Source organism: Podarcis filfolensis, assembly GCF_964270895.1.
Source record: "Podarcis filfolensis genome assembly, chromosome: 10".
Classification (NCBI taxonomy): domain Eukaryota; kingdom Metazoa; phylum Chordata; class Lepidosauria; order Squamata; family Lacertidae; genus Podarcis; species Podarcis filfolensis.
Window position 1 is genome coordinate 2,029,840 of NC_139612.1, and position 24,549 is coordinate 2,054,388.

Genomic DNA, 24,549 nt, shown 5'->3' on the forward strand with positions numbered 1-24,549 from the left:
TCAGTACAGCAGCAGCTTTGAATAACTAGATACTGCCCATTAGGAATTTGAACTAAAATTACTATGGCTACAATCCTGCACTCACTGTTAAATGTTTAATCCCATCATAATAAACTGTTGTGATCACATTACTTGAAATCTAAGCAAGTAATATAAGGAAACAAAAGTCAGAGTATAAGAACAAAAATACTTATTTGTTGCTCAACACCTATTTTGTCCAAAAGCTGCATGCCACTTGCCTCTGGGAACTTCAAGAGCAGGACATGAAGGTTTCATTTAAATATTATGACTAACAGTCATTGATCAACTTATCCTCCGTTTATTTGGTGAATCCCCCTTCAAAGCTACTTCAGCTTGTGCCTTTCATCACACCTTATGTCATATATTGATGACATGTTGCATGAAAAAGCCCTTCTATTTATCTTTGACTCCAAACTGTAAATTCAGCTTAAGAACTTGCAATAACTGGCACTAGGGCAAGATCTGATTCTGGAATCAGTTTTTATCAGTGAACACAAGTACCGTATTTTTTGCTCTATAAGACTCGCTTTTTCCCTCCTAAAAAGTAAGGGGAAATGTGTGTTCGTCTTATGGAGCGAATGCAGGCTGTGCAGCTATCCCAGAAGCCACAACAGCAAGAGGCTGCACAGCGATCCCACTTGCTGTTCTGGCTTCTGAGGTTCAGAATATTTTTTTTCTTGTTTTCCTCCTCCAAAAACTAGGTGCGTCTTATGGTCTGGTGCGTCTTATAGAGCGAAAAATATGGTAAACTGTTTTACAAAGTGGCATTCTAATTTATTAATTTAGGAATAGCAGTTTTTAAAATTACCCACAGCAGCTTACGAGAACTTCTTGAATTGCCACCTTTCAGAGTAAGACAAAATGATTCTACTTATTCTACTCTGCATTGTACAACTTTACAGTGCAACATTTTGCATCCGCTGCTAGTTAATAGTCAAGCTTTGGTGACCGTATGGAGATTTTCAAAGTGCAGAAAAGGTGGACAAGTTTAAGCAAGCAAGTAGATATTAGCACATACTAATCAGATTGCATCCAGAAGTTCTCAAGGTGAGAATGACAAGTGCTTGGCACCATATATAGAACTTTGATTAGAAACAATGTCCTGTGAGTTAGTTGATCTCATCAGCATCCCTTTTGTCAAGGAAATCATAATAGGGCTTTTTCTTTGTTTTATTATCACAATAGTGTTGTTGTTATTGTTTAACCTAAGTTCTAAAAAAGCCTGTGAATCAGTATGAAGCATGGGCGTGCAAAGTACTGGGGAAATGATTTTTTAAGAAAAACTGAATAAAAGATGTGAATTGCCTCCAGCCGTGTCCCTTTCTGCTCACAGAAAGGCCTGTGGTCCAGCAGGTAAAGGTAAAGGTAAAGGTACCCCTGCCCGTACGGGCCAGTCGTGTCCGACTCTAGGGTTGTGCGCCCATCTCACTTAAGAGGCCGGGGGCCAGCGCTGTCCGGAGACACTTCCGGGTCACGTGGCCAGCGTGACAAAGCTGCATCTGGCGAGGCAGCGCAGCGCACGGAAACGCCGTTTACCTTCCCGCCAGTAAGCGGTCCCTATTTATCTACTTGCACCCGGGGGTGCTTTCGAACTGCTAGGTTGGCAGGCGCTGGGACCGAAAGACAGGAGCGCACCCCGCCGCGGGGATTCGAACCGCTGACCTTTCGATCGGCAAGTCCTAGGCACTGAGGCTTTTACCCACAGCGCCACCCACGTCCCGTGGTCCAGCAGAGGCTTCCGCAAATGGAGGACAAAAGGTTACTTTAGCTGATATTCCCTTCCCTCTGCATCTCTTTGCACATCCCACCCCACAAGACTGCTCCAGAGGCTTAGGGGGACCTGTGGAAACAGCATGAAGTGGCAAGGAGGTTGGTTGGAGAAAGGGGAATTTGCTGGAGCAAAAAGGCTTCCATGAGCAGAGGGGCATACTGTAATGGAATACAACCCATGATGTTTATTTCTAGAATCCTCACTATAATACCCAAGTGACATTTCTTTTCCTAAAATTAAGTTTAAAAAGAAACAAATCTAGCAAAGTTAGTATACTGAGGCTACAGAAAACCCACACCATATCTTTAAACAAATGAATGACATTTTCCAGATTTTGCTTATTTTTGTAATGCAGAACAATGGGCTCAAAATCTATTGGTATATATCAATTCCCATTCTCTCACACAGCTGCAAATCCTGCATTATTAATCAAACTTTTTTTCAACAAAAATGTCTTTAAAATTTAGTGTGGTCTGCTCACTATTCCTACTTATGGCCCCAAACCCTACATAATTTATTGGTGTAAATCTTAAGTAAAAGCCGAATTCCTGCTCAAACCCACATCAAACCCGACTTTGGAAAGGCAACAGAAGAGCTGGGGGGGGGTGTCAAATGTTGCTGATGACTACCCTGCTTTAAGCCAAGGACATAATTATTCCCATCTTATTTGGATATAACTCTAAGAAGTGTTCCCTTCAGGGTTCTGCTTCCACTCTTTTTCCACTTGTATTCCTGCTTCTCTGTCTCCAGCCAACCAGTTACTGGACTCCCAGTGCCTTAACTCTCCTAGCAGCAGATGTCTTTCCATAGCCCCCTGGTTCCCTCTGGTTAAACCTGGTCAACTGCATACAATTTCTCCTCGACCAAGGTCTTGCGGGAGCTTTCTGTCCCAGCCATACTGACCTTTCCTTGTCTTCCCAGGCAGTCTCCCGCCCTCATTTAGTAGTTAGGGGACTTGCAAGCAACAGACACGAACCAGTTTTTAGCTCATTATGTGCAACCATTTTAAGGCAATGATTCTGCCGCGCCACAGTGGAGCTCTTCCAGTACGAGCTGTGCTTTCCCCCTTTTATAGCCAGCAATGAAAACATTGCACTTGTGCAGATAAAGCCCCTGTTAGCTCTCACATATTCTCCTGACATAACTCTAAATGATTTCCCCCTGTAAAAGCCAAATATTTCAATAATCTCAGCCAATTTATCAGTAGCCAATTTAACCAACTGAGGGGGAATGATTTTTTGTACATTTGAGAATTTGGTTGGAAACAAAAGCAGTTGTTTCAATATCCATCCTGCCATATTTTTAGACCTTTAAGTGGGTGACAGCAGTTTAACACAAGCAGACTAAAATATAATTTAGCAAACTGGAATAATCTTGTGTGGTATACTTAGATAATAATGTTTTTTAGAAAAGGATGATGCAATTACTAAGATCCAGCATGGGTTTCTCAAAAATAAGTCATGCCAGACAAATCTCATTTCTTTTTTTTTCTTTTTTTTGGAATTACAAGCTTGGTGGATCAGAGAAATGCTGTGGAAATAGTTTATCTTGATTTCAGTAAGGCTTTTGACAAAGTTCCCCATTATATTCTTGCGAGGAAGCTGGTAAACTGTGGGTTGAATGAGGTAACTGTTAGGTGGATCTGCAGCTGATTGACTGACGGAACCTTGTCATCCTGGAAAAAAGGGCCAAGTGGGGTGCTGCAGGGTTCAACGTCTCTATAAACAACTTGGATGAAGGAATTGAGGGGATGCTCATCAAATCTGCAGATGACACCAAACTGGGAGGGGTTGCTAATGCTGCAAAAGAAAAAATCAGGATTCAAGATGACCTTAACAGATAGAACTGGTCCCAAGCTAACAAAATGAATTTTAGTAGGGACAAACATACAGTTCTGCACTTAGGCAGGATGAACCAGATGCACAAATATAGGATGGGGGGACTTACTAGCAGTACATGTGAAAAGGATCTAGGCGCCTTAGTGGACCACAAGTTGAACATGAGTCCACAGTGTGATGCAGCAGCAGCAAAAAAAAAAAAAAAAAAAAGAGCTAATGCTATTCTAGGCTGCCTCAGCAGAAGTCTAGTGTCCAGATCAAGGAAAGTAATAATACCACTCTATTCTGGCTTGGTCAGACCACACCTGGAATACTGTGTCCAATTCTGAGCACCACAATTTAAGAAAGATGTTGACAAGCTGGAAGGTGTGCAGAGGAGACCGAGATGGTCAAGGGTCTGGAAACGAAGCCTTATGAGGAACAATGGAAGGAAATGGGTATGCTTAGTCTGGAAAAGAGAACACTAATTGAAATATGATAAAGGAAGGTAAAGGGACCCCTGACCATTACGTCCAGTCGTGACCGACTCTGGGGTTGTGCGCTCATCTCACTCTATAGGCCGAGGGAGCCGGCGTTTGTCCGCAGACAGCTTCTGGGTCATGATAGTCGCCTTCAAATATTTCAAAGGCTGTCACATGGAAGAGGGAACAAGCTGTTTTTCTCCTGCTCTGGAGGGTAGGACACAAACCAATAGCTTCAAGTTACAAGGAAGGAGATCCTGACTAAACATCAGGAAGAACTTTCTGGCAGTAAGAGCTGTTCAACAGTGAAATTGTCTCCCTTGGGAGGTTGTGGACTCTCCTTCATTGGAGGCTTTTAAGCAGAGGTTGGATGGCCAGATGTCTTGGGGGCTTTAGCTGAGATTCCTGAATTGTGCAGGGTTACACTAGATGACCCTTGGGGGTCCCTTTCAATTCTACAATTCTATACCTAGGTTATTTATTCCGATTGCATTTCATATCCTCAGATGAACTTCATTTTTCAAAATAAAAAATTCCACACTAAAAAAACTGCCACACGGCAGAGTGCCCTTGGTCACACAAAGTTGGAAAAAATATGCTCTTGTCCTCAGAGCAGCTGTCTCCACACATTGTTTCCAGCACTTAATAATAAAGATAGAGAGGTATCTTGAAATGTGTGCCACATTTTGTTTGGATTACAGCTTCACGGCTGATTTGTATGAGTTCCCTTGAGAAATCTTTCCTTTCAAATTGATTGATATTAGCTGTGCATTAACAACAAGAGATGCTCATTGCAAGTTCCCAGTGACCAGGCTATTACACAAGAACCACAATAATCATGGAAAAAGCATGACCCTGGATCTACCTATTAGAAAACCAATATCCCTGTATTGCAAAAGGTAGAAATATGTTTAACAGGGACTCTTCACAGGCAATCCCTAGTCTCAATTAGAGATGCAATTAATGTGTTTTGTACATTTGTGTGTGTGTGTTTTATAAATGAATCAGTCTGTACCCTAGTCACATATTTTGAGGGGGGGGGGATGCTGATTTATTCCAGATTCCCTCAGTAGCAAATTATCCTTCAATTGCACGCAATCAGTACCCAATTGAGCTTCACATGGACATTTCCAAGTATGATTTATAGCCAAATAGAGTTTGTTAACATAAGATAATCAAGGCAATGGTGTACATGATTAAACACAAATGAAAGAATTGCCAAAACTTTTGTTTTGCTAAAATTAGCAAGCAGCAAATTAGATTTAGTCCAAGCATTTCTGAATATTTTAATTGATTAAAACAGAACTCCTTTGCCAAATCTATACAAATTATTTGCTTTGCATGGAAAACAAATAGAACGTTTACTTAGAAGTAGGGCGCTCAGTTGCTTTAGTCACAAAGGTAGATAGCATTTTTCAGCAATCCTATGCCCAGTTCCCAGTGACCTGAGAATAATATCCACTGAACATACTGGGGCTTACCAGTGACGTAGTGTAGGTTGCCAGCAACCAGGGCAGGCTAAGCATTGTGCACCCTAAAAAGCAGTGGTGGTGGTGTCAGACACCTGCCAGCCCCGGAGGCAGCTCCTGGGTTTGTCTCATGCCTCTGTCCAAAGACCATACCAGGATGGGCTTCTGAAAGCATGGAGGATGGCCAGAGCCTTGCCCTTCGCTTTGCCCAGAAAAGCAGAGAGATCTCCGGACGAGGGAAAAGGCCGCTGCGCCCTCCACTTTGGAGGTCAAAACTCCCTCCAGCAGTGCTTGTGGGAAGGTGGCCACCAGGTGCCACCTTGTTCCCAAGCTGGGGTGCCTGCCAAGGCCACTTGGCTGAGAGCCCCGGTCTAAGGAGGTCACTCCCCAGAACGGAACAGGCATGCACGGCCCTCCCCTGCTGCCACCAGCTCTCCTCTCCTACCTGCCCCCCCAGAAGCACGTTCACCTGCAGCCTCTTGAAGTTCTTGCTGGCCAGCTCCTTGAGGGCACAGAGCAACGAGGCAGGAGCAAGCATGGTGTTATTATCTCAGTTCGCCAGCCCCTCTGAGCTGCCCCCACCAGCTTTGAGCGTGGAAGCTCCTCTCCTCTCCCTGCCCCTATTGCCCGCTGGATCTGGGCTTAGGAGGAGAGCGCTGCCACACGAGGCGCCTCACGGCCATCCTCCTGCCTGGCTTCGCTCGGCAGGACTTAGGGTGGGGTGTTCCGTTGGGTCTTCCTTGCCTCTGGCCACCAGTGAGCCCAGTTCAGTCGTAGCCAAGCCCACCTGGGCACTCCAGCCTTAAAGGAGGGCCATCAATTTCCTGGGAAATTTTTACACACATGCCCAAATGCACCCAGGGCCACCGCCCACTTGCCTCCTCCCTGGGGATTACTTCTGCACAGGTTGTTCCAGTAATTAATTAGAGTAAATCTAACATGTAATTCATGTTGTATATACCTCCATTGAAAGAATCCAAAACCAGTATTGGGTAAAATGTACACCAAGACAGCCAAACAACCTAGTTATGGGATATTGTTTGTATGGTTAAATTCACAAATATGATGAGAACCAGAGAAGGCAGTGTATATATAAAATGTAAAGTACAAACCTACACAATAACATATTTTGTCTAACCACAGTTTTTTAAAAACAGAAAAATATATATATAGTGCCATTAACAGACAAGTCCCAGGCAAGTTGGCTATACAGACTCAGCCCAGGGTTTGATCAGCTCTAGATTTAGGTATAACAGGAAGTGATGTCTTTTGGAATGTTCATGCCATGGAGGGCTGTTCAGGTTCCCAATAATATAGGCATTTCAGCAGGCAATGCCCACATTCCTTTAATTTAAAAGGAAAGCATTGGCCACCATGTGGAGAGCATGTGGTCATATGCGTCTACACCCAGGGCTATTAGTCTACAAAAAGAGGTGCCTGCCAGAGCTCACCATGGACCTCTCCCGTGTTCTGTTAAAAAGGCAATGGTGCCCACCTGAGAGGTGCTGGAGCTGAACTCAGGGGCTGGGTTCCTGCCTGCACCTTCAGTTTTATAATAATAAGGAATGCCCTCAGGCTGGAATTTCTGATCTGTGATTCTTACATGGAAGAAATGAGAATTATCTTAAACAGAACAAGTGTCTAATCTTTAGAAGCAGCTTAGCACTGACCACTTTTGTTTTTTCATTGAAAGCTGCCAGACAGGTCACAATCTGGGTTTAACCCTTACCATCCCCTTTCTTCCTGAAAATCTCTCCGACTGCTTCTATTTTCCCTAAAGGTGCTGCTTACTGCATAAAAACAGTCTTGAAGGGCACATGGTAGCTGGGAAGCATTGTCCTGCAAGAAAATGTTGTGAGAAGTAAACTATTAAACCCCTGCCCCGAGCACCATGTTCCCAGTCTATCTGGAGCCCTGCATAGCTGCTTTTTCTCGAAAACAAAACATAAAAATAAAGTGCCCAGCACTGACACATTCTTTCCAAAATGCATTAGCATAATGTGTTGTCTGCTCCCAAATCAACTTGCCCATTCTTGGACTAGATCTACCCTTATGTTTCTGCCGCTTTAAGTGTAGGCCTCCTGATGGGAAGAAGGGAAGCCCAGATAAGCAATTTCTGCCATAGGTACAATAGGAAATATTCTCTGAAGGTGGGTAGGTCTACTGCTTTTCTACATAAGGAGCTGAATCCAATCTACCGTATTTTTCGCCCTATAGGACGCACTTTTTCCCCTCCAAAAATGAAGGGGAAATGTGTGTGCATCCAATGGGGCGAATGCAGGCTTTCGCTGAAGCCTGGAGAGCGAGAGGGGTCGGTGCGCACCGACCCCTCTTGCTCTCCAGGCTTCAGGAAGCTATCCACAAGTCTTGCGAGCCCGGCGGGAGTTCCCGCCGGGCTCGCAAGGCTTGCGGGCAGCAGCCTGCAGCCCGAAGCACGGGGCACGCTCCGGAGTGCACCCCATGCTTCGCACAGATGTCCACAAGCCTTGCGAGCCTGGCGGGAGTTCCAAACAGGCTCGCAAGGCTTGCGGGCAACAGCCTGTTCTGGGGGCTGGGGTCGGGGGAAGCTCAGGCTTCCCCCGCCCCCAGCCCCGCAAGCAAGCTCTGGGAGCAAAGGCAAGGGTGCGCAATCTCGCCATCGCTCCTGGACCCGTTCTGGGGGCTGGGGACGGGGGAAGCTCGGGCTTCTCCCGCCCCCAGCCCCGCAAGCTCCGAGAGCGATGGCGAGGTTGAGCGCAACCTCGCCTTCACTCCCGGACCCACAGCCCCGAGGCTAAAAACGAAGCCAGGACAGCTAGCGGGATCCATCCCGCTCGCTGTCATGGCTTCTTTGCTCTTTGGGGCTCGGGGGGGGGGATAATTTTTTCCCCTCTTTATTTCCCCCCCCCAAAAAAAATAAGTGCGCCCTATGGGCCGGTGCACCCTATAGGGCGATAAATACGGTACATAATTCAACTACACCCAAAGAAGAACCACGGTATGATTGCCTTCTTGCACATAAGTGTGATGGAAGGGAGGCTAGACCAGTGCTTCTTCTTTGGCGATCACTCGTGCCAAGTAAGATTGTCTTCCAGTAATGTAATCCTAACAGTGTGTCCGTAAATGACTGGAGGCCAATTCTGGATCCACACATCCTTCCACAGAGGGAACATAGGTTTCTGGGTGGGAGTTGATCATGGTGAGGATTTTGCCAAACGTGCCTTCCTCTTAGCTCGTTTCTCCCTTTCGTCCCAAGTTCGTGCTTCTTCAAAGTCCGTGGCACCTTTGGTAAAGGCTATTCTCCAACTGGAGGGCTTGCAGGCCAGTGTTCCCCAATTATCCATGCTTATACTGCATTTTTAAAAAATTGCCTTAAGAGCATCTTTAAGCCTCTTTTGTTGTCCACCAGCATTGCACTTTCCATTTTTAAGTTGGGAATAGAGTAGTTGCTTTGGAAGATGATAATCAGGCATCCGAACAACATACAGTCCAATGAAGTTGATATTGAAGGATTTGTGTTTTGACACTGGTGATCTTTGCTTCTTCCAGTACACTGACATTAGTTTGGCTATCTTCCCAAGTGATATGTAAAATTTTCCGGAGAGGGAATCTTTCAGGGGGTTGGAGATGGTGTTTATAAGTTGTCCATGTTTCACAAGCATATAGTAAAGTTGGTAGTAGTTTTGTAAACAAGCGTTTTGGTTTCCCTGTGAATGTCCTGGTCCTAAAACACTCAACACTTCGATCAGGAAGCTGCACTCACAGAACGAGCTCAGGCGATGCATCAGTGTCAGCTGTTGTGGAAATATAACTGCCTAGAAAAATGATTTACACCATTAAGTTGGATTTGTGGCCCTGTGGAGAGGTTGTTTTGTGCTTGTGTTGGAGCAGCTTCTGTCAATATATTTAGGATGGTTTGGAGGTCATCCTGAGTGTGCACACACTACATTGTCATCAGCATATTGAAGCTCTACGATGGAAGTTATGGTAACCTTACTCTTTGCTTCCACCCTACTCAAATAGGAGAGCATTCCATCTGTTCAATATATTTCTACCCTGGTGGGGAGTTTCCCTTCAACAATGCATAGGATCATGGCAATGAAAGTAATAATAGTTGGGGCAATAACATAACCCTGTTTAACACTTGATCCCACTATGAATGGTTCACTCTGAGAGACACTGTGATCCGTGATTGTTGCTGTCATATTATCATGGAGGAGCCAAAGAATGTTCACAAATTTATTCAGCAGCTGATTTTCAGAAGGACAGTCCACAGGTGGTATGGTTTGGTTTTGCTCTCTGCGTTTTTCTTGAAGTGAAAATCATATCTACTTCCCCCCTAGAAGATCGAAAACCATTTTGCGATTCAGGAAGGGTATCCTCAGATATAGTTAGGAGGCAGTTTGCTAAGATCCTTGCAAGAATTTTGCCAGCCACAGCTAATAAACAGATGCCTCGATAGTTTCCGTAATCTGTTCTATCACCTTTTTAAATAAAATATTGATAATTTTGGCATCCCTAAAGTCTGCTGGGATCTCCACTCTCTCCCAGATTTTTTCGATGAGCTTGTGAAGTTGTTGTGTAAGTTCAGTTCCACCTACTTTGAAGACTTCGTCAGGTATCCCATCAGGTCCACTGGCTTTGTTGTTTTTCATTTATCATAGAATCATAGAATCATAGAATCATAGAGTTGGAAGAGACCACAAGGGCCATCGAGTCCAACCCCCTGCCAAGCAGGAAACACCATCAGAGCACTCCTGACATATGGTTGTCAAGCCTCTGCTTAAAGACCTCCAAAGAAGGAGACTCCACCACACTCCTTGGCAGCAAATTCCACTGTCGAACAGCTCTTACTGTCAGGAAGTTCTTCCTAATGTTTAGGTGGAATCTTCTTTCTTGTAGTTTGGATCCATTGCTCCGTGTCCGCTTCTCTGGAGCAGCAGAAAACAACCTTTCTCCCTCCTCTATGTGACATCCTTTTATATATTTGAACATGGCTATCATATCACCCCTTAACCTCCTCTTCTCCAGGCTAAACATGCCCAGCTCCCTTAGCCGTTCCTCATAAGGCATCGTTTCCAGGCCTTTGACCATTTTGGTTGCCCTCCTCTGGACATGTTCCAGTTTGTCAGTGTCCTTCTTGAACTGTGGTGCCCAGAACTGGACACAGTACTCCAGGTGAGGTCTGACCAGAGCAGAATACAGTGGCACTATTACTTCCCTTGATCTAGATGCTATACTCCTATTGATGCAGCCCAGAATTGCATTGGCTTTTTTAGCTGCCGCGTCACACTGTTGGCTCATGTCAAGTTTGTGGTCAACCAAGACTCCTAGATCCTTTTCACATGTACTGCTCTCAAGCCAGGTGTCACCCATCTTGTATTTGTGCCTCTCATTTTTTTTGCCCAAGTGCAATACTTTACATTTCTCCCTGTTAAAATTCATCTTGTTTGTTTTGGCCCAGTTCTCTAATCTGTCAAGGTCGTTTTGAAGTGTGATCCTGTCCTCTGGGGTGTTAGCCACCCCTCCCAGTTTGGTGTCATCTGCAAATTTGATCAGGATGCCCTTGAGTCCATCATCCAAGTCGTTGATAAAGATGTTGAATAAGACCGGGCCCAAGACAGAACCCTGTGGCACCCCACTAGTCACTCTTCTCCAGGATGAAGAGGAACCATTGATGAGCACCCTTTGGGTTCGGTCAGTCAGCCAGTTACAAATCCACTGAGTGGTAGCATAGTCAAGACCGCATTTTACCAGCTTCTTTACAAGAATATCATGGGGCACCTTGTCAAATGCCTTGCTGAAATCAAGGTAGGCTACATCCACTGCGTTCCCTTCATCTACCAGGCTTGTAATTCTGTCAAAAAACGAGATCAGGTTCGTCTGACATGACTTATTTTTCAGAAATCCATGCTGACTATTGGTGATCACAGCATTCCTTTCTAGGTGCTCACAGACTGTTTGCTTAATGATCTGCTCCAGAATCTTCCCTGGTATTGATGTCAGACTGACTGGGCGGTAATTATTTGGGTCCTCTCTTTTCCCCTTTTTGAAAATAGGGACAACATTTGCCCATTTGGTTTACAGCTGTACACAACTCTCCCAGATTTGGAGATACTGCAAGCTCATCTCTAATTTGTTTTGAGGGACTTGTGAGAGGACCTTAGCAGCTACAGGGGAGTTGCAGTTAAGGAGATGCTGGAAATGTTCTTTCTGGGTAACAGGCCAGACACCCACTTCTGCATGGGCATGCTTGGAATTCACAATTTTTATTTAATGAATTTATTTCTTAACAGTAGAAGTTTTCTCAGAGTACACCATTTACTTAGGAATTACTGGTGCAGTCAATAATGTTAATCAAGTTTAACATTTCCGTATGGCAATAAGGCATTGTAGGAAAGTGTTGGCAAACTTTAGCTCACAGATCACTACCAGGGGCATATGCATCTCCCATACTGGTAGTTCAGAAATGACCTTACTTTATTGATTCATTTGAAGGAGGCTACTGAAAGTGTGCCCCAGAAGTGTTGAGGGCGACCCTCAACTACATATTTTGCAAAGATTGTTCTGTGCACAGAGAAAAGAGGTAATCTAAAGGTTGAGGGATTGGGTCCTTGCACTAGCTTGACCATGAAGCTGCCATTTGTAATAATCAGCAAACAGTTTCAATGGGTGGCCTTAAAGAAAATCACTATGTCACATCCCCAGCCAACCGAGATATGGGGATAATAATATTGATCTGTCTTTCAACACTATTCTAAGGCTTGGGATCACTAAGGCACTGTATACAAAGGCATTCCATTCTCTAAAAAGCAATTTCTATATGATAATTACTTAATATTTTGCATACATAGGCTTCCCCTTTCATTAAAATTGAAAGATTCGAAATGGAAAGATTACTTAATTCAGCTTTGAAGGTTACCCTATAGACATATCAAGAGTTGTAATTGTGGCTAATTCACATAATGTAGTTAACATGTATTTAATATAAATTGGACAAGTGGAGCCTGCAACAAAATGTTGCAGTGTGGAGTGGTCCAGCCATTCCATTCACCCCAGCTGAAAATTAATGAGAGATGTAAACTCAGGCTTCCAACCTGATCCTATGCATGTTTACTCTTATGTAAATCCCACTGACAGAGGGGATTCATATAAGTGTATAAAGAACTGAAACATGATCCCATACTCAGAAATCCTCCAGAGTTCACCAAGGTCAGTTCCCAAGCTAGCGCCTAAAGGAATGCAAGCTTCATTCATGGTTTTAGTTTTCAGTCCTTTGCCAAAGACTACAGAATGAGGGTCGTGACTAGGTGAGAATATGAACTCAAATCTCACCAGTCTCTTTCTAAATGGCATTCTCTCCCCCCCAGAGATAGAAGATTCACCCAATGCCCTTCAGAGCAACTTCCAAGTTTTGTTGTTGTTTTTTAATTAATAGTGGTTAAAGATGTAAAACATGAACATTTTAAAATAATTAGCCCAAGGCTTGATGAATCATTCTGTAAAAATAAATAAATAAATCCAGCATTAATTACTACTCTGCCTGAATTCACTCACTGAGCAATGAGACACTGCTTAAAAATGTAGCCACTCTAGAAACCCCAAACAAAAAACCAAACCTTGAACCTGTATGTTCAAAACATGGAAAACTGACGGGCAATCTGAAAACAGGTCAAAATAATAAAATCACTTACAAAACTGAAAGAGAAGTTTCCAATCCTTTCCTTGCACAGTCATTTCTGGCTGTAATTATAATTACATACAAGAACCACAGAAAAGCATTTAACCAGTTGCTATGTATCATTACATAGAGTCTTTCGGATGACACACTAATCTAATTACCGGTGTAGCTCACATCTGTGTAACTGAATTATCATGACTGCTCTTTTTTATTATTAGTTTGCACTTCTAGAAAGGTACAATATTATCTACAGAATTTCTTTCATTTATGATCATTGATACGGAATTTAATTATGTTCTCTGAGCTTGCTGTACTTAGGAAATTGGAAACTGTCTTCTCAAAATTAAAAAGGTACGTTGAAGAAATTAATGATCAGCTTACTCATCAGTGAACTTTTCAGCCATCATTTGCTTGAAGCTCAAACAAAGCCAACCAGCCACCCTCTTGCTCTCCTGATATTCATTCTACAAACATCTAATTCAAAAGGAGAAAATGCCAAGTGTGCCCTTTTGAAATCCTGGCTCTAGATTTTGATATTTACAATTTCAGCCCCGATACTTCAAGTCTACCTTCACATGTAAGCTTTCTTTGTGCCATGAGAGAGTATAAAATTGGGCAGATCAGTCTTATGGTTAGGATTAACCACCAGTGGCGCAACCAGTGATTTGCACAAGTTCAACTCACAAGTGAATGCACTTCTGGTCAGCAGATAGGAAATCTCTCACTTCTCTATTGTTAAAAGGGTTCTGCACAGCCCTGTGACGTTGCTTCCACAGGACAGTTCTTACTAACAGATTATAACCATTAACACGGACAGAAAAAAGTGACATCGCTTTAGCTTTCCACTTGTTCTAGCATTACCTATGGCAGGGGTAAGGCAGAACAAGCTATTCTAGTGCTACAGTGAGAATGAATACATTTCATACAAAGTCCTCACCCTTGTCATCTTTGTCACAAAGACCCTTGTGAGATACATCAAATTAACCAACCCATGCGAGGCTTTGATTCTATAACATCATCCCTGGTTTTACCTTGGCAACTGCAATAATGCTAACAAAACTCATCTTCTGTAGCAAACCTCTTACTTACTTGTCCCCCCAAACTGAATCCAAGTAAACACCTCTGCATTTGCTCACCATCCTCCCCCCCCCATCTCATCTCTCCCTTCAGCCCACTGACCTTATGCACGTACACTGGTGACACGGCATAAATAATAACAGCAGCTACTTAACTTGTGCACTTTTTCCTAATGCCAACTGTGCTAATCTGATTAAAGAGGAATGAGAAGTCAGTTTTTAAGATCTGCGGATAACTGAGAAGACTTTTGTAACTCGTGCATGCCCCTTCCCCGAAACCCTGATTTCTTCACTTTCTTGAGGAGGAGGGGATATCATTATCTTAGTACTTTAGCACCAACTCTTAGATTCCCTCAGACTCATGTACAGTGCAGCTGCAAAACCAAAAAATAATTCCTTCAATTGTCCCATGGCTAAATGCTTCCCAATATGCTTGTGAACAAATGAACAAGGCCTATTCAATGCTAGGCTCAATAGAAAGGTTTTTGGAATGATTCCCTCAGGGGCATACGAGTACAAAACATGAAGCAGGAACTGGACAATCATATGGATTTGTTAGGATATAGTGTGTGCATACAGATCTTTCCTGAAAATATAAAGGATGTGGATGGTCAGCCCTTATGTTGCAACCTGCAGATGTAGAAAAGATCCCACGGGAAACCGACATTACGGCCTAATCCTAAGACTTACTTCACCACTGACAACACCCGTGACATGAGGTTTGCACTCTTAACAGGTCTGTTCTGCCAGCACCTGGTCAACTTACATCTGAAGATGAAGATTCGAGGACAATGCCAAATCCTGAAACCTGTGACTCCAACTTTGAGGATGATTCAGCAGCTTCCACACTAGAACTTTCAGAGTTTGCTGATAGCTTTTTTTCATTCTCTGCAGTGCTGGGCTTTTTATTCACAGTAAGAGGTTCAATAGTCTTCGGAGGTATTTTTTTCTTTTTATTTCTCTTTCTTGAAAGTGTTGATTTCTGTGTGCAAACCAGAGGAACTGGGGGCGGTTGTCTGTTTTGAGCAGCAACTGAAGAAAGAAAAACCTGTGAGTACACTTCCAAATGTGTATCAAAGATGACAGTTACCACAGCCCAGACTCCTGACCAGTTCCCACTCTCTTATCAGAACCAACTGCTTGAACCAACAGCTGTCGGCGGAGCACTCTCTTTGGAGCAGTCAGCTGGGGAAGCTGCTATGGGGAACATGGCATAACGCAAAAATCATGCTGACACTGAGATCATACCCACACTCAACACCCTGTTGCTGTTGTTGTCTAGTAACAACAGGAACATTCCTCAGTACTGTACCAGGAAAAATATACAACTTGGCCACAACACTCTTATTTCATGGAAATCGCTTAGATGTTGCCTGCACATTTTGCCCCATAAGTTTCTTTCTAGGAGGGCTAGAGACTCACTTTTTTCAAAAAGGAAAGCTCAGAGTACCTGTGGGCACTGGGTTGGCAACCCCTGATCCATACCATCTGGGCAGCAGTCTTTCTTTAAGACCTATGCTTTCATGAAAAGGCACTTATAAGGCAGTCTGTCTGCAGACTGAAAATTATACCTTAATAGTTGAAAAGACAGACTATCATACCTGCTTGGATCTGCATTATCTTTCTCATGGTTTTAAGCTCCTGAAGAATGGCTTGCAATGCTGGCTGGCAATTACAAGTACAACAATTTGAGCCAGAGGAAGTATTAGCCACCGGAATTTCTCCTGAAGAAAAAAGGGAAATTAAAACAGTGATGCAGGGCAAGAATGTCTTCACAGGGTTTTAATGCTGTCTCATACATGCTGTTAGGAAATTGAAACCTAAAATTAAAATCTCCACTGTGAGGTGGCGGCGGCAGGGGTGTGCTTTGCCATTCCCCTCCCCACACAAATAGCGTTCCATGGTATAGTGAAGTCTGCACAAAACAGCAAACACAATGTAAGCTCACAGCAGGCCTCCTTATTGTCAAACTAGTTCATGGTGGATAAGAAGAGCACTGAAGCTCATTACAGAAACAGTTGCTCCATCATGCGCGGAACAACCCAGAAAGGCCCTTCCTCCATATGACAATACCCTTAGAAAGAATGAGATGGCTGCGTAATAAGTTATTTAATAAAGAACTAACAAGTCTAAAATGGATTGAACGCCGCTTGTTGCTTCACAGTATTAAAAATTAAAAGAACAGAGTCCTCCATCATCGATTTCCATGAACAGAGAAGTCCCATGAAGGCAGAAAATATCCACAGCTTTCCCTTTCATTGTGACGGTGAACTCCTACTTCCCAGTTTCTTTTCAAGTATTGCTGTTGAAGGTTGTCAACCATCTCTGTACTACTGCACTTCATACTGTCTCCAGGATGTGTTTGTTAAATTTATATTTGATATATAAGCTGCTTCCCAACTCAAGTCTGAAAGCTTCCTGCACTTGATTTCAGGAGGCACAGGAACACAGAAGGCAGCCTTGTACAGAGTCAGGCCATTGGCCTCCCTAGTTCAGTACTGTCTACACGGACTGGCAGAGGCTTTCCAGGGTTTTAGCCCAAACTGGAGGTGCCAGGAATTGAACCTGGATCCTGCGCCCATTTGATCATTGCTGATTTGACCGTTTCATCCTGCGTATTCCATTTCAACAGCAAGTTATACATCTTTGACAAAATCTTAGTTTTTGGTTCTAACAATTCTGTTTCCAGTTTCGATTTATCCACCTGGAAGCCAATTTTTCTATCCAAATTATAGGCCTCTCTTATTTGGTAATAATGAAGCCAATCTCGCACTTTGTCTTTTAATTTTTCAAAACTCTGCAGTTTCAATCTGTCACCTTCTTGTTCCAAAATTTCCCAATATTTTGGCCATTTAGCCTCCATATTGAGCTTTTTCTGAGCCTTAGCTTCCATAGGTGACAACCACCTTGGGGTTTTACTTTCCAGCAAGTCTTTATATCTTATCCAGACATTAAACAAAGATTTCCTGACAATATGGTTTTTGAATGCCTTATGAGCTTTAACCTTGTCGTACCAAAGATATGCATGCCACCCAAAAACATTATTAAAACCTTCCAAATCCAAAACGTCTGTATTCTCAAGAAGCAGCCAGTCTTTCAGCCAGCAGAATGCCGCTGATTCATAGTACAATTTAAGATCTGGCAGGGCAAATCCACCTCTTTCCTTTGCATCAGTTAAAATTTTAAACTTAATTCTGGGTTTCTTGCCCTGCCAGACAAATCTAAAGATGTCTCTCTGCCACTTCTTGAAACAATCCATCTTGTCCAAAATTTGTAAGGATTGAAATAAAAATAGCATTTTAGGCAATACATTCATTTTTATAGCTGCAATTCGACCCAACAAGGAAAGCTTCAAGTTAGACCAGATTTCTAAATCTTTTTTAACTTCTGCCCAACATTTTTCATAGTTCTCTTTAAATAAATTCAAATTTTTCGCCGTCATATTAATCCCTAGGTATTTCACTTTCTTAACCACCATTAAACCTGTTTCATTCTGAAACCTATCCTTTTCCATTGGGGTTAAATTCTTCTCTAATACTTTAGTTTTTACCTTGTTTAATCTAAATCCCGCCACATGACCAAATTCTTTTATCAGTTCCAAAGCTCTTTTCATACTGGATTCCGGCTCCTGTAAAGTTAGAACCAAATCATCTGCAAAGGCTTTCAATTTATATTGTTTGGCTCCGACCTGAATACCTTTTACAAATCGGTCCCCCCTTATCATGTTTAGCAGCACCTCCAGGACCGAGATAAATAATAATGGAGAGATAGGGCAGCCCTGACGTGTTCCTTTTTCTATCCTAAAATCTTCAGTCACCACATTGTTTACAATCAATTTCGCTTTTTGTTCTGAATATATTGCTCCTATACCATTTTCGAACCCCTGACCCACTCCCATCCCTTTCAAATTTTTCTTCATAAAACTCCAAGAGATGTTATCAAAGGCTTTCTCCGCATCAATAAAAACTAAAACAGCTTTCGTGTTGATATTCCTTTGCAACAGCTCCAGAATGTCAATTATGTTCCTTGTGTTGTCAAACAAGTGTCTGCCTGGGAGAAAGCCTGCCTGGTCCTTATGTATTACTTCCATTAATACTTTTTTAAGTCTGCTAGCTAAAATGTCTGCAAAAATTTTGTAATCCACATTCAAAAGGGAGATGGGACGGTAGTTCTTTAGTTGTGTCTTTTCAGCTTCTGTCTTGGGTATCAATGTGATGTATGCTTCTTTCCACGATTCAGGCGCCTTTTTCCCTTCCAAAATCTCATTGCACACCTCCTTTAATGGTTGGATTAAAAGATCTTTCAAAGTTCTGTAGTATTTGGAGGTTAGTCCGTCCGGTCCTGGAGATTTGCCCAGTTGCATATTCTGAATGGCACCTTCAATTTCTTGTTCTGTGATTTGCTGGTTCAATATTAATTTATTTTCTAAAGATATTTTTTGTAATCCATTGGTTCTTAAAAATTGGTCTATCTCAGTTTCTTTCTGCGGCCCTTGCGTGTAGAGTTGTTTAAAATATCCCTGAAAGCACCTTCTAATCTCCTCCGGGTTCTGTATGTTTTTTCCATTGATCTCAAGATTTGTGATCGTATTTAACTTCTGTCTTTTTTTCAGTTGCCACGCCAATAATTTCCCACATTTATTAGCTGACTCAAAAGTCTTTTGTCTCATTTGTTTAATTTTCCACTCTATTTCTTCATTAATCAATTTCATATATTGCACCTGATATAACTTAATCTCTCTTAAAACCTCTTTTGAGTTTGGTTTAACTCTTAGCTTCTTCTCCCCTTGTTTTATTTTTTCCAAAATTTTCGTTTTCTTCTCATTTTGAGATCTCTTTTTTATTGCATTCTGTTGAATCAAGAACCCTCTCATGACCGCTTTGCTTGCGTCCCAAACCGTTCTTTTTTCAACCGTAGTTCTCATGTTAATTTCAAAATAGTCTTTCAGAGTCTTTTGGGCCTTCCTTACGATATCTTGGTTTCTTAGTAAGGTGTCATTCATCCTCCATCTGAAGGAACCGATAGGTGTTAATTTCATTTCCATCTTTACCGCGTTATGGTCGGAGCAGGTTTTTGGGCAGATTTCCACCTTTTTTATTTTAGGTGCCAGGCCTCTAGTTGTCCAAATTTGGTCGATCCTTGTCCATGTCATTTTGGCTTCAGAAAAGAATGTTCCCTCTCTACCTAGGGGATTTTTGGTCCTCCAGATATCAATTAAGTCCATATTGTCAGTCAGTTCGAAAAAAGTTTTTGGTAGTCTGCCCTCTTTCGTTATGGTCTGACTTTGTGCTTTATCCATGTTCGTAGACACCACTCCATTCATGTCTCCCATCATAATAATATTATTATAGTCAATAAAGTCCATCAACGTCTCATGCAATTTCTTGTAAAACTCTGATTTCCCCTCATTTGGTGCATAAACTCCTAAGATCAGAAATTTCTCTCCTTGTGTTTGGATTTCTATTGCCAATATTCTTCCTTGTTCATCTTTAAAAAGAAGCTTTGGTGATAGGCTTTCTTTTGCATAAATTGCCACACCTCTCTTTTTAACCTTGTCTGATGAGATAAATTCTTGGCCTAATTTTTTATTAATTAACACCTTTCTGTGCAGCCTAATCACATGTGTTTCCTGCAAGCAAATTATGTCCAATTGTTCCTTTTTTAATAGATGAAAAACCTTCTTCCTCTTTTCCGGGGAGTTTAGACCGTTGGTATTCCAGCTTAGTAGTTGCAGAGACATGTTGAGATGGTGTTATTTTCCTCCTGTTGCTCCCAGAAGTGGCGTGTCTTTAGGATCTTTCAATTCCCCAGGTGCAGGTGTTAGACTTGATGATCCCGATCCTGGATCGCTTGGCTCTTCAATCCCTTTCTGAAGGTCTTCTCCGTAGTCGTTCAAAAATTTGTCTTTATCTTCCACCGATTTGATTTTAACTTTTTTCCCTCTGAAGGTAAATGAAATCCCTTGGGGGAATTCCCATCTGAAGACAATCCTGTTGCTTCTCAGAAGTTGCACCAGATCACCGTAATTCACTCTGAGCTCCAACAAATGCTTAGGAATATCCTTATAAATTTCCAACCTTGATTCTTGGATCTCTAATGGCGTCTTGAAGTGCGCACTCAGGATTTTGTCTCTTTCCTCCCTCGTTCTGAGGGAGATTAGACAGTCTCTCGACTTAATCTTCCTCCCTCCCTTTCCCAGTCTGAATGCGCTCACAATTTTAAAGTCCTTTTCTTCTTCCAAGGGCCAAAATTGTGTAAATTCCTTCGTGAGGTACTCAGTTAGATTTTCATTATCAATTTCTGGTACAGATCTGATCCTTAAATTTAAATTTAAAACAGAAAGTATGTGCATTCCCATGGCTCCTGGCTGCTGAGAAACGAAGACCTTGCCACCCTGGGCTCAGGTATCAATTTCTGTATTTAAAAACAAAGGTCTTTTCAGATGTTTCCAGCACAACTAATGTCAGTTGCTACATGAAGTCCAGGTAAAATGACTACGGAGAAAGCATTTCCATGATGGGGCCAATATAATAGGTCAGTGGCAGGGACCTAATCATGCCAGGCAGGGGCCCTACTTAGGTCTGTGAGGCCGTTTCCTCCAAACCATGCCCACTTGCCCCACACATAACAGCATTATGTGACATCAAGAGTGGGGCAAGTAAAGATGTCTCTGGGATTGGCTACCCTAGAGAGCTGCACATTGGGAACTTCCAACTGCAGTGGATGGGGCTGCTGACAGCACACGTTAAAGCTCTCAGCGTTGAACAGCTGACAGCAATGAGCAAAAGCCCCTCTGAATGCTTGCAGGCACAGTGTGGCTCCAAACCACCTGCCATGGGCCTTCCAAGGGGCTTGCTCTCAGCGCTGATCAGCTGATCGATGCTGAAAGCACACCCCTTGTAATAACATATGAACAGTGGCACAGGAATATTTTAATAAACAAAGCCCTTTTTCATTAACACAAAGGGTTGCACAATAAAAGAATGGAAAAACCAAAAACAGCCTAAATGTATATTTTAGCAGGAAAGAAGCATTTGTCATCCGCCTCTTTCCTACGCCCCCTCTCCCTGAGAGGTTCGGAAGGTGACAACATGAGAATGGGCCTTTTCTGTGGTGGTTCCCCGTCTGTGGAACGCTCTCCCCAGAGAGGCTCGCTGGGCACCATCATTATATGTCTTTAGGCGGCAGGTGAAAACATTCAGCTTTACCCAAACATTTGGCCATTAAATAATTTATGGCCTGTTAAATTGAGGGACTGTTATTATTATGCTGCATAAATTATGTTTTCAATGTTGTACAGTGCCCTGAGATCTTTGGATGAAGGGTGGTATATTGATCAAATAGATAAATAAATAAAACAAAACTAGTCCCAGATACCTTAGGAAGGATCTTCAGAGCCAAAGCTACCTTTCACAAGGCAGTGGAAAGAAAAGTATGCAGCTAAGCATACATCTATCTAGCAAGGAGTTCCACAAGACTGGGGGGGGGGGGAAAGGCCTTGTTTGAACATGCAGGTTGTCAGAGAGAAAACACCAGGATAACCACAAATCCTCAACAGGTCACTGAACTTGTATGAGCATGTTTTAGTATATAGCCTCCTGTTCAAGAACTATTAATTCCATTGGCTTTGCACGTTACTAGTTCCCAGTTCATTCTGCAGCAGAGTCTTTATATTTCCTAACTGTCTGTACAGCAAGGTTTAATCAAACAATATAAAACAAATATTATTAGGGCTATGAAACAGAGCACTATAAGGGAAAAAAACCTGTCTTTTTCAGCTTTTAAAACGGAGTCTGTCTGTGTTGTGTGTCTTAGAGAACCAAGCTTAGCAAATAAATATTATTTTATGAATTTGTCCCTTTCCTCTTCCAAGTTTTTAATATTCTGATGAATATCATGATAAAATTTTGACAAAGCAAACCTTGGAATAAATTCATGCTCATCTTTTCTGCTACAAATATAATGCATTACTAATGAGGTCTGCAGGTACTGAAGCCCCATTTGAAAACCAAAAGGTCTGTTTTCCTACTGAGGCATGGGGGATTTACATTATAATTCCCATTAGCATTGATAGAAATTACCCATGTAAATCTACCCTGTGTACAGTAAATGGAAAAAAAAGACCACCAATATTTCAAATCAAAAGCACGGCTCTGCTAACTTCATGCATATTTATGGAGATTTTTTTAAAAAACCAAAAAGCATTTCCATCATTTTTCTTCAAATCAACAAGAGTAAAACAGAACACTTTACAGAATGTTCTTATTCAATGTTCAAAGCATCACCTAAAGAATAAAAGCACTTTTGTCTGTTTATTAAATTTAACAATTTTTTAAAAATTCATTTCTCACTTTTTAAGAAGACTACTTGTAGTGACGAATCTTAAGAACTACCTCTTGCTTTGCTCCTCCCTCTATATTATGGAAGGAAGCCAATGTGAATTATTTTGGCCTGCACAGCAGCCCAACAGCAGGAGCAATAAAAAAAAAATCAAGGCTATGTTTTTCTCTCTTCGCAGATGCCTTTCAGACAGAAAAGTCAATATGTGAGTACCACAACTGTATTCCCAATATTCATATGGAAAATATCATAGCAAGCCTAGTAGCACCTTTAAAAACAAAAGAAGCCAAAAGCAGCTGCCAGTTTCTCTGGCTCAACTAACAAAAGCTGTCTCCATGAAACAGATTTCCCACAGCCTGGAACAGGGCTCCTCAAACTTCTTTGGCCTGCTGCTCCCTTTTAAGAAACAAAATTACTCCGTGCCCCCCTGGAAATCTACCTTCTTTTAAGTGAACAAACAGAAATATGAATTCTTTTATGTATCTATATTTCTACCTATGTCCTACAACATAGTAAAGAAATATGTTGCTGTAAATAAGACACCTTATTCATTCCACAACAAATGAAACACGTACAAACAGTTTTTAAAAACTAAACGAGGAAGTGGACTAGGCCCTGGCATTATAAACCCATGAGGCGGACCAGAGTGAAGCCGGCTGGCTCAGTCTGATCCACCCCAGGGATGGAGCTGGTGCCACAGTCCGCCTGCCATTGGCCAATGGGAAACACTGGCCTAGAAATTACTGGAACAAGGACCGGTCCTATTGTTGGGCACCATGAGGCAGGAGATTTTTGGTGCTATTAAGAGTGGTCAAGTTGTCAGTAATAAGCTTATTTTTTATAAAGAAGATGCCATCTGCCTTGCATGGAATGGCTTACATAGGTTGTTCTATGTGTTCAGATATCAACAACAGGACCCAGCTGGATGCACCATTCCCAAGATTACAACCACTAGGCAGAACAGGCACAATCAAAAGCCTTAGTAAAATAAAAATCTGTATGAAGATGAAACATATGCAAAAGCCATATAGTTTTAACTCACGTTTGGTCTTATTTCACACCGCTTAGAGACGACTGTGATTAAGTGGTATACAAATTGTTAGAATAAAGTAAATACATAAATAACCCCAGAGATCTCGGATTGCAGTTGTTTATTACCATGGAATGAGTTGTGTAGGCAATACCTAATTCAAGATTGGCACAGAATCATAGAATTGTAGAGTTGGAAGGGACCCTGAGGGTCATCTAGCCCAACCCCCTGTAATGCAGGAATCTCAGCTAAAGCATCCCTCCTAGATGGCCATCCAACCTCTGCTTAAAATCCTCCAAGGAAGGTTTCACAGCACACTAACCTGTAGTACTCACTAGAACACATATTGGCTCCTGAAGGGAAGTGATATGATTTGCCTTAAGGGACTCTGTCTATGCAAAGGGCCAATTCAGGAATGAATTCAATAACCAAGCAGACTCAGGGAGACACAAGGGGCCTCAACTGGCCTGCTGACTTCAAACCTTGCCTCACGGACCTTGCGGTCTTGTTGTAAAGCAGCCTTTGCCACCCTGGTGCCTCCAGCTGCTTTGCACTACAACTCCCATCATCCCCAGCCAGGTCTGTGTGCTGGCTGGGGATGATGGGAGTTGTAGTTCAGAACTTCTAGAGGGCACATGGTTGGCAAAGGCTGTTGTAATGTGAAAGACTTTGAACACTTCAAAGCTCTATAAATGCTAAATACTGTATTACAGTTCATTGGAATTGTTGCTACTTGCTTCTTTCCACATTAACGTGTTATACATTTGATGTTAGCCATGCTGAGCCCGGTTTTGGCCGGGGAGGGTGGGGTATAAATAATAATAATAATAATAATAATAATAATAATTATTATTATTATTATTATTATTATTATTATTAATTT

At 42.2% G+C, this 24,549-nt stretch overlaps 1 protein-coding gene and 1 long non-coding RNA gene across 4 annotated transcripts in view; both read right to left on the reverse strand.

The window, feature by feature from the left end:
• Positions 1-24,549, reverse strand: part of BEND7 (BEN domain containing 7) — a 67,022-nt gene that overhangs the window by 14,816 nt on the left and 27,657 nt on the right. For all 3 annotated transcript variants that reach the window (XM_083575304.1, XM_083575305.1, XM_083575306.1), the window contains 2 exons: positions 15,898-16,020; positions 15,063-15,328 (listed from right to left, as the gene is read on the reverse strand). In XM_083575304.1, the coding sequence (XP_083431430.1) occupies positions 15,063-15,328; positions 15,898-16,020 (389 nt within the window). The remainder of the gene's footprint in view (positions 1-15,062; positions 15,329-15,897; positions 16,021-24,549) is intronic.
• Positions 176-6,413, reverse strand: LOC310744291. The gene is made up of 2 exons (XR_014539500.1): positions 1,737-6,413; positions 176-1,360 (listed from the first exon to the last, which is right to left on the reverse strand). It is a non-coding gene; the product is annotated as an uncharacterized lncRNA (long non-coding RNA).